At 40.8% G+C, this 16,122-nt stretch overlaps 1 protein-coding gene across 1 annotated transcript in view; it reads right to left on the bottom strand.

The window, feature by feature from the left end:
• EIPR1 (EARP complex and GARP complex interacting protein 1) overlaps positions 1-16,122 on the bottom strand; it is a 213,665-nt gene that overhangs the window by 179,003 nt on the left and 18,540 nt on the right. The window contains exon 2 of the mRNA XM_004480926.5: positions 8,763-8,846. Coding sequence (XP_004480983.1) covers positions 8,763-8,846 — 84 coding nt within the window. The remainder of the gene's footprint in view (positions 1-8,762; positions 8,847-16,122) is intronic.

Here is a 16,122-nt window from a genome sequence, read left to right as displayed (position 1 = left end):
GACCCAATGTAGCTCAGTGGTTGAGGGCTAGCTTCCCACACATGAGGTCCTGGGTTCAATCCCCAGCCCCATTATCCCAAAAAACAAACAAACAAACAAAAATATACTGGGGGGAGTGGGTATAGCTCAGTGGTTTGAGTGCCTGTTTCGCATGTACAAGGTCTCGGGTTCAATCCCCGGTACCTCCTTTAAAAAAAAAGAAAAGAAAAAAATATATATATATAGGGCTTTTAGCTAAGAATTTAAATGACACATGACTGAGTCATTAATAAATATGCTATACATTTCCTAATGTTCATTATGCCCATAATTTGACTACCACTTACCTATCTATATTAACACTCTTTACTTGCACAGAATAAGCCCCCATTATATTAACAGCCTTTGCCCAAGAAGCCCAATTATGATTGGCAACCCAGAAAAAAAAAGAAAGAAAGAAAGAAAAGACTCTCCACATCATCCTGTGTTCAGTAAGGGTGTTTTAGGAACAGTAGGTAAGACAGAAGCACCTTTGCAACATAGAGCCAAGGATTGGGGAAGAAGCTTGAACTTAATCAGGTCATTGAAATGCCATTGGCTATCTCTTTATTATGACACCTTTAGATATAAATCTAAAAATTAGAAAGATGCAAAGTAGAACTTTATATTAAAAAAAAAAAATTATGGGAGCATAATAAATATGGTGTGGAGACCAGAATCCTCAGACAAAAAAGAAGAGCTTGATTTATAGAATCAAGAAAGAAAGGAAATAAAAGGTGGAAGGGCAGAACTATATATTTGTTATTACACAGTTGCACATATATGACTCGTTCAAAGCACAGGATTCCAAGGAAGAACACTAATAACAAAAGTTATGAGACATGCTTTAAGGAAACCCTTACGAAATGGATTGTTAGAAAAATTCCTGTGATCCAAAATCGACTTGCACATTTCCTAGCATCTTTTTCTTAATCTTTCAGCAGAAAGAGATATCTCCCTTCCCCCCCAACACCACCATCACACATGCACACATAGATCTGCCAAGAAATGCAAACCAACACATGCTTGAGGGCTGCAACTCAGAAGCTGGCCAAATGGTAGCAGGAGATCAATGGAAGGCTCCCAGACATCCTTAAATCCAGGCAGTTAACAACTCATGGTTCCAGTGGGACAAACTAGGAATGGCCTTTGACCCAATTATCCTTGCTATCGCGACCAATAAATCTAGTGGAATTTCCTATAGCAAAAAAAACATGGAATTACATACCCAAGCATGGGATTCTTGGATAGCATAGCTTCATTAAAAAGAAAAATGTCTAGTCTGTCTAAAAATATATTAATAATAACATGCCAAATAGGACATCACATGACATCACAATATTGTTTTGTGAAAAATAAGTGCACCTGAAGCTAAGTCATCACAAATATTTGTGACCTTCCTTAAAATGCTCCTGTCATTTATGCGTTCAACCAGTGACACCCTGCACAGTGCCAGGCATCAAAGACCCAAAGATGACTGGCCCTCAGTCCTCAGAAAACTCACAGTATATGATGGGGATGGAGAAGTGTAAAAATAATCTGAGGAAAAATAAATATAAAATAAAAATAACTGGAATATTATGCATTAAATCCTATATTTGACATAGATAAACACAAAGCCAGACAGAAACACAGAACAAGAGGCAAGTAATTTCAACTCAAGGAACTGGAAGAAAGGGTGAAAAGGTTAAGACCGCCCATAGAAGATGGCATTTGAGCTACTTATACAAAAAATAAGAACTCGAAATCCCTGGAAGGAAGAATTATAAATTTCACCCCCAGACTGAAGAACTATCCTAGCTAAACTTCTAATTACTACACAGGAAGGAGATTCTAGGAAAGCTAGTGGACCTTGAGAGCAAAACCAATTCTTTATAAAAAGTAAGGCATAAAGGGAGAAAAAAGAGGAAAACCAGAGGACACTTTTAGGTGTTACATTAAATTTAGACTCATTGAACTTGAGCTCTAGTAATAACCTGTTAAAGAATTCCCAAATTTGGGAAGCAGATGTAGCTCAAGCAGTTGGGCGCCCACCTACCACATGGGAGGTCCCAGGTTCAATTTCCAGTGCCTCCTAAAGAAGACAAGCAAGACAGCGAGCTGAAGTAGCAAGATGACACAACAAAGAGACACAATGAGGAAGCACAATGAGAGACACAAGTGGAAGCAGAGGTGGCTCAAGCCATTGGCACCTCCCTCCTCCATGGGAAGTCCTGGGTTCAGTTTCCAGTACCTCCTAAAAAAAAAAAAGAAGACAAGCACACAATGGAGAGCAGACAGCCAGCACAAACAACAAGGGGGGTGAGGGGGGGGGCAATAAATAAATAAATCGTTTAAAAAAAAAAAAGGATTTCCAAATTTGGCTATCTGGGGACACATATTGAAAATACAGGACCCCTAAACAATAAGTCCCACACTGAAGAAAGGAAAATATAGAAATGGAGATTCATGGAATTCTTGGTAATATTGTTTGAGTGACTGGATCAAGTCTCACCAGAAGCCAAGCCACCTGGTGGCATTTCAGTTAAGAAAGGGCAATAAACTCCTCTTACCATTAAAGGAAAAGAGGGGACAGGGGAGGGAGGAAGGAAGAGAGTGGCTCAGTTAGTCTAGGGTGGGGTCTGAGAATCTGAATTCTTTACAAGCACCCAGGGGATTCTCAGGACAGGCAGAGGGAGAGGCACAAGCAAAACTATCATTAATAAAAATACAGAAACAAAAACACAGAGCTGTGGCTTAAAAATAAAAAAATAAAAATAAAAAGTTGTCCAGGGTTAAAACCAAACTCTATTTTGTTATTCCTTTTTTTTTAAATGGTCTTTTCACAGGTCATAGGTCATGATCATAACTGTTAAAGAGGAAAAATTACAGTCCTTCTCTTTGTCACCCTAATACTCCCCAGCTAACAATAGAAAGGAGGAAGAACAAGGCTCATGCCTGATAGACATAAGAAATAGGGAGTTAACAATATATGAAAGGAAATGCTCGAGAACCTGTGAAAAGTCATACGCAGAAGCGAATAAAATCCTTTCAATCTGGTTTTTCATTGTTTCTAGTCTGTGCCTAAACTTCACTGCTGAATAACCCATGAGCACACACCCTCTAAGGGAAAAGAAATGTATCTTTTCTTCATGAAAGGAGAACCCCAGAAAAAAAAGAGGACAGACTCCAGAAATTCTCTGCCCTGTTCCTAACACTGAAAGTTCTCAGGCACAAAATAAGGGCACAGAAAATAAAACAGTTCATCCCACAAAGAAAGGTCAGGCAAGTGTGACAGTTAATTTTCAGAAAAACAGCACAGCTGAATTAAGCAGTAACGATTCAGGTGCTGGGCATTTTCTAGGGAATTAGCGCCTGCCTGGGAGGAGCTGACGGCCTGAGGCGAAGCCAAGGGCCATTAACCCTAATCCACCAGTCCTCAATTCCCCCGGCACAGCCGAGTGTGCTCGCACAAACTCAGATCCGCAGGGCGATGGGGGCGGGCGTTTTAGGGGAGGAGACGCCGTTTCTATTGTTGGGGCTCTAGCAATGGGACTGCAGCCAGCAGGACACCTGAGCACGTTTCCCGCAGTTCTCTCTTAGGGGTCAGGGTTTGCTCAAAATGCACACGGGCAAACTTTTCGAAATGGTGTGGTAGAGAGGAGTTGGCCTGGTTTTTGTGAAGTACCATCTCATTGAGCGATGCTCCGTGGCAACAGTACGTTTGTGCTATTTATAAGTGTATCTACACATTAGAGTATATTCCGAATTTGGGTGCAGCAAGCCTGTGTACAGCACATTCCTTAGAGTTAAACTTCAAATGCAAACGAGAGAAGGGGGGGAGAAAAAGGGAGAGAGAAAACAGGTATATATATATGTGTGTCTTTGTTCCACTTTTGCCGTTTTAGCTGAGTAAGGTTGGAAAACTGTAACTGTTGGGGCCAGTTTCCTTAACTGTTGAAAAACGTTCTGGCAATTGAGGCAACAGATGTGGAAACCATCCTGACCTGGCCCTGAAGTTGGGTTAAGGGTGCCGGCTCCGGCCAACGACAGCAACCTGGGCTTCCCCGCTCCCCGCACTGTGTCAAAGCGTTGGTTTAATATTCCAACCCTCAATAAAACGTGAGCTCCTTGAGGGCAAGACCAGGTTTTATTTATTTATCTCCAAACTCCAGCCCTTGGCAGTGCCCCACACAAAGAAACTCCAAAATGATTTCTCGATAAACACTTACTAAACAATTATACAAATTATACAAATGAAATTGTTAGATTATAATGCTGATAATATTGCTATAATAAAATTATACAAACAATATTGATAAATATATAGATAAAAAATGAAAAATTCATCAGTGCTCTAGTCTGTCCCTCTAACTGTAGAGAAACAAGATCAGAGAGGTTAAAGAAGACAATCTTTTCCTCATTTTAAGACTACATCTTGACAATCATAATTATAACATTATTAGAAAATACTAGAACAATTTTGTTTGGTGAGAGTAATACTAATTGACGAATGTGGCACTCGCCTCTTCTCATCAGTCTTTGAGCTGTAAGAAAGCGTAGTTTCCAAAAATAGCATAAAATACATGTAATAGGCTTCTTTGGCAGCTAGGCTGACAAGAAGATTCTAGAAATGCATATGTCAAGTAAGAGAGGGTTTACTGAGTATTTCCAGCAGTATATGTGAGCAGAATATGTATATGTCCCTCTTTCTTTCTCTCACTTCATCCCTTCTCAGTGCACCTCTCTCTTCCCAGGGTTCCCTCCCAAGAAACATGTCAAAATACTCTGAAAACAAGGCCATCCACAGGTGACATAAATATTAATAGTGTCCATCCTGTTCTGTCTACCTGGATTACCTCAGATCGAACATCACCTTGTCTGTGATGCCTTCTCTAACGCCATCAGGAAGATGTTTCCCTTCTCCTGGGTCACATGCCATTTTGCACATACCTCGTTTGCAACAAAAGACCAATGTCTTTTAATTCAGCCTTGGCTAGAAAAATATAACTGAAGCCAAAGGCTATGTACCTTAATTCAAATTTAATGAGGAAATTTGAAAAGAATGAGACAACAATTGATACAGTAGTTTTGCAACAAAACACTTAAGTAGCCATTACAGATTGGTAAATATGGAAAAGGTTAGCAAATATTTACATACTTATCATAAAATTTAAGTTAGATCTATACCTCTCTGAATTTCTAAGACTGATAAATAAGGAAGAAAAAAAAAACTAATATCAAAACTGTTCTTTGACTAGGTTTAAGGAATGATGATTTATATTCTTGAAATACATCACTGTTTGTGCCAGGAAACTACATTTAATGACACTGGGCATTTAAAGTTGTAAACTATGTTTGTCATAGGAGAATGATTTAATCCGCCATCCTTAGATAATTAAAACTCACTATGACACTGTTATTCAAATGTGGTCCCCTAAGCCTGGTAGAAACCCAAATTCTTGGGTCCAACCCCAAACCTGCTGTTCTGAAAAAGGAGCTGTGGGGATGGGACTCAGGAACATGGAAATTTAGCAGGCGTTTCAGGCGACATTATCACATAACGTTTAAGAAGCCCTGGTGTTACTGACTTTTTTTCTGTCATTACTTAAGTGACTTGACTTCACGAGTCGTCAGAAAGCAGAAAGACCTTTTAAAAGATACCAGGAGAGCCGGTGGGGGTGGGGTGGGTGCCAGGCCTTCCCCTGTGAGAGCCTATTTGCTTGGATCCACTTATAGAAACTGTTGGGATTCCTTCTCACTTATAGTAACTCAAACCCTCGTAAGAGTTACTTCATTACAGAAGCACCTCACAGAGAGCTAAAGGGCTGCGCTGTGGGTGAAGCAGGAGGCTCCATAACCAGGGAGGAGAGGCATGGGCACGTCATGCCACAGCTTTGTCTGTTGACCTGAATTTTGACCTGTTGGTATGGCAGCTAAACAAATGCAACTGTTAGGTGAGATTTCGGAAAAGAATGGGTGGATATTTTAGGAGGCTGAGTTTTTTTGTAAGAGTATCCAACCAAGTTTCAGTCAACACATACAAGCAGTTGGACTACAGCACATACAGGACCTTCCTAAACTACTAAGTCGGCAATGGGAGACACTTAAGATATGAGGAAAAAGCTTTCCAGGGACACAGAGAAGAAACCCGTCGTACCATTACATCACCCTGTAAAGCCTGATGACAATTAATAACCATGAGTGGGAACTGAATATGGCTCAACTGATAGAGCATCCGCCTGCCACATGGGAGATCCAGGGTTCAGTGCCCAGGGCCTCCTGGGCCCGTGTGGTGAGCTGGCCCACGGGCAGTGCTGCCGCGCGCAAGGAGTTCTGTGCCATGCAGGGGTGACCCCCGCGAAGGAGTGCCCTCCGCGCAAGGAGTGTGCCCCACAAGGAGAGCCACCCCACGTGAAAAAAACACAGCCCACCCAGGCGTGGCGCCACACACAGAGAGAGCTGACACAGCAAGATGACGCAACAAAAACAAGACACAGATTCCGGGTGCCACTGACAAGAATACAAGCAGACACAGAGTAACACAGAGAACAGACAACGGGAGGGGAAAGGGGAAAGAAATAAATAAAAATAAATCTTTCAATAAAAATAAAATAACCATGAACAGTGGTTCTTGGGCAGATGCTCCAGATACCTTAAGGACACTATTATTTTCAATGACCAATCTTGGAGCTCCATTAGGAGATTTAGATCTTAAAGAACTCAAGAAAACACAGGTTAAAAACTTATTTTAAATCTGTTTCCAAATCAGCTATATCATGCCTACTAAAGCTGATCGTTCTAATAAAACGCAGTAAGAAAAATAGCTAGGTCAGAAGGAGATTCTCCACTATCAAGGGAAAAATACTGGCTCTAATCTCCTCCTCCAAAATTCCTGTGCCAGAGAAACACTACAATATATATACATTTTTATTTTATATTAAACTGTTAATTGAAGGTTTAAAAGCCTATATGAAAGGTATAAATTTAAGATGTAAAATAAAACACATTGTTGACCCTAATAGAAGTTATCTGCCTAAGTTTCAAACTTGTTACACTCTGAGATTTGCCCCTAGCTTCTTTTTTAATCTCAGCGCATCCTAAGGGTAGGGTGCAATGGGGCAATCATTTCAGACAGCTGGCAGCTGAGCTGCATTTTAAAGAAAACAGATTTGCATATATCTTCATCATCCAATCCGTGGCGATATCATCTCCCAGGCAATATGGATGAGTTTTACTCTTCCCCCACTGCTCCTTTGCCCTTTAAGCAGTATCTCTTAAACTGCATGGTGTCTTATGTTGATTTACTTTTTTCCCTTTGAGAATGCCATTGGGCAACTTTTTTATAAATAAGTAAATAACTCCTATTTTAAATTTTTTCCTGGCTATAAGTAACACACATACACACATATTCAGGAAATAGAGAAAATTAGAAACAAAACATTTTTACATTGCGAATATTACAGTTGAAGATAATCATTGCTCAAATTTTGAGCCATTTTTGACCTATTTCCTTCCATAATTCTATGTAGAGATTCAATTTTGGACTTTATTTGCTTTTTTTACAAACTAGTGATCAGACTGTATACACAATTTTAATATTTTACTGGCAATGTTAACTTGTCATCTGACAATTCATTAGGGGCTTATAGATTTTAATGAGTATAATGAGTGACTACTATTTCACTGACAGCAACCACTCCTTTAGGTTGAATCATATGAAACTGCCATTATAAAATGGCAATTTCATATTGTTCAACCTAATATTTGCACACTGTAATATTTTGATTCCTCCTAATTTTTTATGATTATAAGTACCATTAAAATTAATCTTCTTTGGGTATAAAGATTTTTCTATGTTTTAGATATAGGAATTACAGGATAAATAATATAAACACAGATTTATAATGCTCTAGATATAAATCACCAAAGTAGGTGCCAAAATGACTATGCCAATTTTAAATCTCTCATCAATACATGAGAATAAAAATTTCAGTATACCCTATTCAGCAATTAATATTCTTTGATTGCCATATTCCATAATGTTAATTGTACCATTTTGGACATAGCCTTATGTCTATTTCCCCAGTGTCAAAGATAATGCACATCTTTCCAACATCCAAATCATTTCTGTGAGGTACATAAAGTAGGCATTTTTATCTCCATTTTAGAGATGAGGAAAACGAAGTCTAGCAAGAGTAATCAATTTGTTCAAGGTCACATTATTAATGTCAAGCTGTGAAATGAACCCAGATATACAGAATAGCCAGTATTCTTTCTACTACATTTGCCAGAACAATAAATGGGTTACACCCTGTACACCACCTGGACCATCTGGCAGTGACAGCTTAGAAGTATATGTTGAGATGGGATACGTAGCCTGGTCTCAGCTAGAAAGACTGCTATGAGCAATTAAAGAAACATCTGCTGGCACAGTGGAAGGAGGGGTGCTGATCCTGTACCCTATAATGCTTCCCAATAGCTTATATATTAAAATCTATATAACTTCAAAACCAAAACATGAAAATAAGAAAGTTATGCTAAACAGAATAAGCTTAAGTTACGAAACACAATTATTATATATGAGTGGTAACTATTTGATTCTTCAATTTAAAAATATATTTAAACCCCAATGAAAGTTTTATTTTGTGTGTGTAGCAGTACATTTTTTCTCAAATGCTGCTTGAAAAATTAAGAGCAAAATGGTTATAAAACTAAGAATAGGCTTAGTAATTAACATGTATACATTTGTCAAAAATAGTTACCTGATTATCATATTTAAGAGACTGCGTCCCAACCAAAAACCGAATGGCATCTGTTTCTGCAGTTTGAGGTGTTAAAGCACGTGCCTACAGAAGGAAAAAAAAATCCATAAACATTTATAATGTTACATTTAATACATAAAAATTAAAAAGGCAATTTATCTTTACTGTTAATACAAACTTTCTGGAAGGCAATTTAGGAGCATGTATTAAAAGCTTTAAGCTTCTGTACACTTTGTGACACAATTCCACTTCAAAATTCGATATGGAAATAATTGTAAAGGGGCACAAAAATTAAGCAATAAGGATGTAAATTACTTATACAGCAATGGTTAAATTATTTTTTTTAATGAAACCATAGTTTTCAAGAGGAACAGATTAAATTATGGCTCAACAATAGAGCAGAATATGGCTTCCAGCAATTGCAGAGTAGTTTAAACTAACTGACCTGCCGAGAACCAGAAAAAGGGAACTCTGCTTGAAGGCCTCAGAGCAATGAAGAAATGCCAAGATATGGGAAAGGAGAGAAGCTGAGAGAAGTGAGCCCAGAATCTGGGCCACTTTTCACCTACAGGCTTTTGTCATTTCTCAAAGGATGGCTAACAGGTTGATTCCGGGGAAAGCTTTCCGCAAAGCCATGAGGCTGAGGGTACAAAAACAATGTGCAGAGCCCACCAAGGAGAAGGGGCCTAGTAAAGCTCTAAGTCTTTGGGTTGGACCCTGCAGGATCACAGCCTAGGAGTAAAGGTGAACTAGAATTAGATCAGCCTTCCCAGACTAAGCTCAGCTACAAGGCATCACGGTATCTCATGGGATTTAAGGTGATCTGGGCATACTAAGGCTCCTCCTGTAGCTAGCTGCCTGCTAAGACTAAAAGTAAATCCTCTGAAGGAAGAGAATATGCAAAGTCTCTGCATTTTTCACATACAATATCTAGCACTCAATCCAAATAACCAATCATAAGACAAGACCATAGGCTCAAAGACAAAGAGAAAAAGAAAAATAGAAAGACTTACAGAGCATTCAGAGAATCAGTTTCCCTATGAAATGACCTTTAAATGATTTGCAGGCAGGAATCAGCAGGGGAGATTTGCTGGGGAGTGCTCTTGGGAGCTAGGATTGGACAGAGCAGGGAGGTGGCCTGCAAGGCAGTTTCAACAGGGGCCTCAGCCAATCCCATGGAGGAACACTAGCGCTCAGATGGCCTTTGAGAGCTCAGGAAAGATGGCCAGGCCTTTTTACCACTTCTCCCCTCAGTCACTAGATGCGGGCTGGCCCAGGGGAAGGGCTGGGACCAAGGGCAAAGTGACTCTGTTCAGCTGAGGTCAGTTCCTGGAGTGGGACCCAGCTGAGAGCTATGAGCCACCAACAATCCCAGCAGTTGCTGGATTTCCTGAAAGAGAAATCCAGACAGTGCACCATAGCATAAAATAAAATAACTATTCTCAACGTGGTCAATAATAAAAAGACAAAATTAAGAACCTGAGGCCTAGAAAAGAAGAGATTATACAACTCATTAATATTAGAGCTGGGACTAGTACTGCAGGTTTATAAATTCAAATCCAGTGCTCTTTCAGCAAAACCATTAACTGTGTCTGGATCGAACCCCTGTAACTCAAGCTTTGCAGCCTGTGATAGGCAGAACAATGCCCACCCCCCCAAAAAAAAAATGTCCACACTTGAATTCCCAAAACTGTGACTATGTCACCTTATACAGCAAAAAGACTTGCCGATGTGATTAAATTAAGGACCTTGAGATGGGGAGATTATCCTGGATTATCTAGTCACATGGATCCTTGAAATTGGAGAACCTCCTGGCTGTGGTCAGAGAGCTACATGATTCCAGAAGACAGAACCAGAGAGATGGGGGCACGGGCAAACTCGGCCAGCCATTGGTGGTCAGGAACGTGGACGCTGGGGTCCACAAGCCAAGGAATGCTGAAGGCCTCCAGAAGGTGGAAAACACAAGGAAACAAATTCTTTCCTAGAGCCTCCAGAAAGGAACAAATCCCTAGTGATGCCTTAATTTTAGGCCACTCACATCCATATTGTGCTTCTGACCTACAGAACTGCAAGATGATAATGAATGTGCACTATTTTAAGCCACTAAGTTAGTGGTAATCTCTTATGGCAGCAAGAAAATACTAATACATTGCCTCATGCTGTTCACTAAACATGTCTACTCTGTCCACATCCTTTCTTCCCATTACGGACCTAGAAACACACGCAACTTCCTAATTCCTTCCCTATCACATCTAATTCCTATATATTTTTCCCTATTTCTTGATCCATTCCTTTCAAAACAGTAAGAGAAATAGTTTAATTAATTTGTCCTGACCATGTAGTCTGTCGTTATAACTTGGTTTCTACATTGGAGCAAAACGATGATATCTCCTGGGCTTCAATACCAAAAAAGAAAGAAAGCTTTAGAGAAAACAATTTCATGTGTTATTCTTTGTTTTCTTTTTTTTGGTTTTCTTTTTTTAGACTTATTTATTTATTTCTCTCCCCTTCCCTCCGGTACCAGTTGTCTGTTCCCTGTGTCTATCTGTTGCGTGTTCTTCTTTCTCTGCTTCTGTGTTTGTCAGGGGCACGGGAATCTGGTTTTTTTTTGTTGCATCATCTTGTGTCAGCTCTCCGTGTGGGTGGCGCCATTCCTGGGCAGGCTGCACTTTCTTTCGTGCTGGGCGGCTCTCCTTAAGGGGTGCACTCCTTGCGCGTGGGGCTCCCCTACGCAGGGGACACCCCTGCGTGGCACGGCACTCCTTGCGCGCATCAGCACTGCACATGGGCCAGCTCCACACGGATCAAGGAGGCCCGGGGTTTGAACCTTGGACCTCCCATGTGGTAGACAGACACCCTAACCACTGGGTCAAGTCCACTTCCCTCATGTGTTATTCTTTGAAAACACAAGCATGTTACATATGCACCCTTCCTTCCCCAAAAGGGACAGAACCACAAAAGATCAACTACTAAAACACTTTTTTTTTTGAGGTACCGGGGCTGGGGATTGAACCTGGGACCTCGTATGTAGGAAGGTGGCGCTCAACCATTAAGCCACATCAACTCCCCTGAGTTGTTTTTTTTTTGTTTGCTTATTGGTTTATTTTGTTTTTAGGAGGTGCCAGGAATAAAACCTGGGATCTTCCAGGTGGAAAGCGGGCACTCAACCACTTGAGCCACATCCACTCCCACTAAAACCCATTTTAACAAAATCATGTAAATATACATCTAAAGGAGTATTCACATTATGAGAATTTGGAAGGGAAATGTACTAATTAAAGTACATTTCAGGTTCAGGCCATCAGTATCCTATACCCTCCTCTACAAAACTCAGTTTGACAATATTTGGAATCTTACATCTATATGTGAAACTGATAAATTCTTTGTGACTCTATAAACCTTCTGCCAAATATGTGAACATATATATATATTGTATACAATATCGGTAAGCTCTCAGAACTTCTGAACTCTATTTCATTTAAATACCTTTGGCTTAGAGAAAAAGGCCCTAAGAGGGAAGAGTCCAAACTATTCCTTAAAGGTAAAACCCCATCTATTCAAATGGCTGAACCTCGAATCTGTAGAGGACAGCTTCTACTTTCAAACGAGAATGCTAAGACTATCACACAGATGAATATCTTGTCTCCCCAGATGAGAAAAGCCTGAAAGTATCCCAAAAATAGTACCGAGGAGTAGACTTACCTGAGACAATATTAAAAGAATTCTCACCCTTCAAGTCAGTAAATAGGTGTTTACTATGCAAACAATGCACTCTAGTAACTACCATGAGGATATCACAGTCCCTGCCCTCCAGAAACTTAAACCTTCATTAAAAGAGAGGAGACAAAGACTCAAAGAAGATAAAAAGACAAGATAGTATGTGACTAAGTATCAAACACTGGCACACCTGAATCTCAGCAGTGTTGCAGCCAACACCTACTCTCCAGTTCATGGGACTCACCCAGGACAACTAACAAAAGGATGATGATGGACAACCCACAAAGCAGAGACTATCTACAACGGCAAGCAAGACAGTTCTATCCATCTGCCCCATGGGATCTAAGCCCCCTCTGAATTGGAAACAGAGTAGGCACCACTACCCCAAAATCCTCCAATATAAGGGAGGAATGCAACTATGGACTAAAATAGACTAATTCTAGCAATGGAAGAACTTGTAACATTGATATAAAGGCAGTGGTCATTGGAGGTGCTAAGGGGAAGGAGAGGAAAGAATAGGTGTAACATGGGGCATTTTGGGGACATTGAAATTGTTCTGCATGATATTGCAATGACAGATACAAGCCTTTATACATTTTGTCAAAACCTACAAAATTGTGCAGTACAAAGTATAAACTATAATGTAAACTAGAGACTGTGATTAGTAGCAATGCTTCACTATGCGTTCATCAATTGTAACAAATGTACCATACTAATGAAAGATGTTAATGGGGAAAGTAGGAGAGGGTGTGGTATATGGGATCCCTTATATTTTCAATTTAACATTTATGTAATCTAAAGCTCTTTTAAAAATAAAGAAAAAAATACATAAAAAGAAATAAATAAATAAGCCCTGCACAGCAAAGAGATTGTGGAAACATGGCAGAGGAGACACTCCAGGAATCAGTCACTGCACAGAAAACTACTACACAGCTAGAACTGCCTGAATCAACTATTTCAAAATTGAGACTCAAGTAGAACACTGCAGAGCAAACCAGGGAAGAAACGTATGGAAGAGACTGGAAATTACAGTATATATCAGCAGATTGCTCTCTTCACAAGGTGGTTTTCATGGTCCAGCCCCTCCTCAAAGCAGGCAGCAGTGGGGTTTGGACCATCCACTTTCCCTAAGAGCTGGGGTGGGCACAGCAGTCTCTGCTCACGGCTTTTCATTAGCTACTCCAGATTGCTGGGGGCCCAGGTCTGAGGGCAGCCATTATTCCAACCCACCACAGACAACAGAGGTGGAAGAGATTTAAAGGCAGTATGAGGGAAGCGGATGTGGCTCAGGCAACCAGGCTCCCGCCTACTACATGGGAGGTCACTGGTTCGGATCCCAGTGCCTCCTAAAAAAGACAGCAAGCTGGCATGACAGGTAGGTGCGGCAAGCTGACACAACAAGAGATATAAGAAGAAAGAACATAATGAGAGATAAAATAAAGCAGGGAACAGAGGTTCTCGGTGCCTCCTAAAGAAGACAGTGAGCTGACATGACGGGCAGGTGCAGCAAGGTAATGCAACAAGATGATGCAACAAGAGACATGGGAAGGAAAAACATAATGAGAGGCTCAACAAAGTGGAGGTGGCTCAAGCAATTAGGCACCTCTCTCCCACATTGGAGATTCCAGGTTTGGCTCCCAGTACCTCCTAAGGAAACAAGGAAGACAAACAGGCACAGCAAGTGAAAAACAACAACAGGGTGGGGAGAAATAAATTAATTAAATAAATCTTAAAAGAAAAAAAAAAAGATACTATGCTTCCCCGGAGCTGCCTTTCCTGACCTCTCCAGAGCAGTTTGGAAGTGGCCTGTGTTCCCTTTATAGGTCATTGGCCTTGGTCCAGCTAGGAAAGACTGACTTGGGAAACTCCTCTCCAGCTCGTCCCCACTCCCAGACTTTGCCCCTCCAGACAAAAGCAGCTGGAGACAAGGAAACAGTAAAAGGAAAATAAAGGCAGTGGCCTGGGGAAAAGGCCTACCTGCTTTAAGTGCCCCCAGTGGAACACGTGGGAGAGAAACTCTGTCCCCTGGAAAGCAGAGGGGGGATCCAAACTCCCAGAAGCAGGGGGTCTTATCCTAATGCTATCAGCAAGTACAAGCCCAGGGCAAGACACAGACCAGAACAAACAGGAAGGACCTGCACATTGTGTTTGCCACCATCCTCGTGGGAGGTTAAAAATCAAGACAATCTCTGTCATAACACCAGCTGATTATAAACAGACATCTCAAGGAACAAATCCCAAAATTCACATTTAAAAATTTTTAAAGGAACAGCATGCAAAAAAAAAGACAAGACAAAGGAAATGATGGCTCATCCAAAGGAAGAGGATTAAAAACCCAGGAAAAAAAAAAGAAAGACCAGACTATGCACATACTAGATAGGCACTTAAAAAATGATCTACAGGAAGCGGACTTGGCCCAATGGATAGGGCGTCCGCCTACCACATGGGAGGTCCAAGGTTCAAACCCCGGGCCTCCTTGACCCGTGTGGAGCTGGCCCATGCGCAGTGCTGATGTGCACAAGGAGTGCCCTACCATGCAGGGGTGTCCCCTGTGTATGGGAGCCCCGTGTGCAAGGAGTGCATCCCATAAGGAGAGCTGCCCAGCACAAAAGAAAGTGCAGCCTGCCCAAGAATGGGGCCGTACACATGCAGAGTTGACACAGCAAGATGATGCAACAAAAAGAAACACAGATTGCGGGGCCGCTGATAAGGATAGAAGCAGTCACAGAAGAATACACAGGGAATGGACACAGAGCGCAGACAACGGTGGGTGGGGGAGGGGGGAAGAAAAAAATAAATCTTAAAAAAAAATGATCTACAATAAGCTCAAAGAGATGAGAGAAAATAGAGAGAATAAAAGGATATCAGAAAACAATGGATGAACAATATGACAATATTTATAAAGAGATACATATTTTAGAAAGGAATCAAACAGACTACTGGAGTTGAAGGCCACTATAACTGAAATGAAAAATTCCCAGGAAGATTTCAACAGCATATTAGAGCAGCCTGAAAAAATTAAACAGTAAACTCGAAAACAAGACAATTGAAATGAGTCATGGTAAGAAGAAGAAAGAAAAAAGTTATGAAAAGCAGAAATAGTCTAAGAGACCTCTGGGACAGGATCAAGTATACCAATATATATGCATTATGGGAGTCTCAGAAGGAGAAAAAGAAAGATGCAGAAGGAATATTCAAAGAAATAAAAACAAAACTCCCCAAAGGCATGAAAATGGTTATCTAAGAAACCTGAGACAGCTGAATTTTGTGAATCCCAGAAAAAGATTATGTTCTTGAACTAATCCATTCCTGTGGATGCAGGGCCCTTTGACTGCATTAAATTCAGTTAAGGGACCTTTGATCAGATTCCTTGATTAGATCACTTCAGAGCTTTTGTTTTTGTTTTTTGTCTTTTATTAATTTTTTAATGTTACATTCAGAAAATATGAGGTCCCCATATACCCCTCACCCCCCTCACCCCACTCCTCCCCCCATAACAACAACCTCCTCAATCATCATGAGATAGTCATTGCACTTGGTAAATACATCTCTGAGCACCGCTGCACCTCATGGTCAATGGTCCACATCATAGCCCACGCTCTCCCACAGTCCACCCAGTGAGCCATGGGAGGACATACAATGC

This window comes from Dasypus novemcinctus, chromosome 25 (assembly GCF_030445035.2).
Source record: "Dasypus novemcinctus isolate mDasNov1 chromosome 25, mDasNov1.1.hap2, whole genome shotgun sequence".
NCBI classification, from domain to species: Eukaryota; Metazoa; Chordata; class Mammalia; order Cingulata; family Dasypodidae; genus Dasypus; species Dasypus novemcinctus.
The sequence above is the reverse complement of the archived record's forward strand: the minus strand, read 5'-3'. Positions and strand labels throughout refer to the sequence as shown.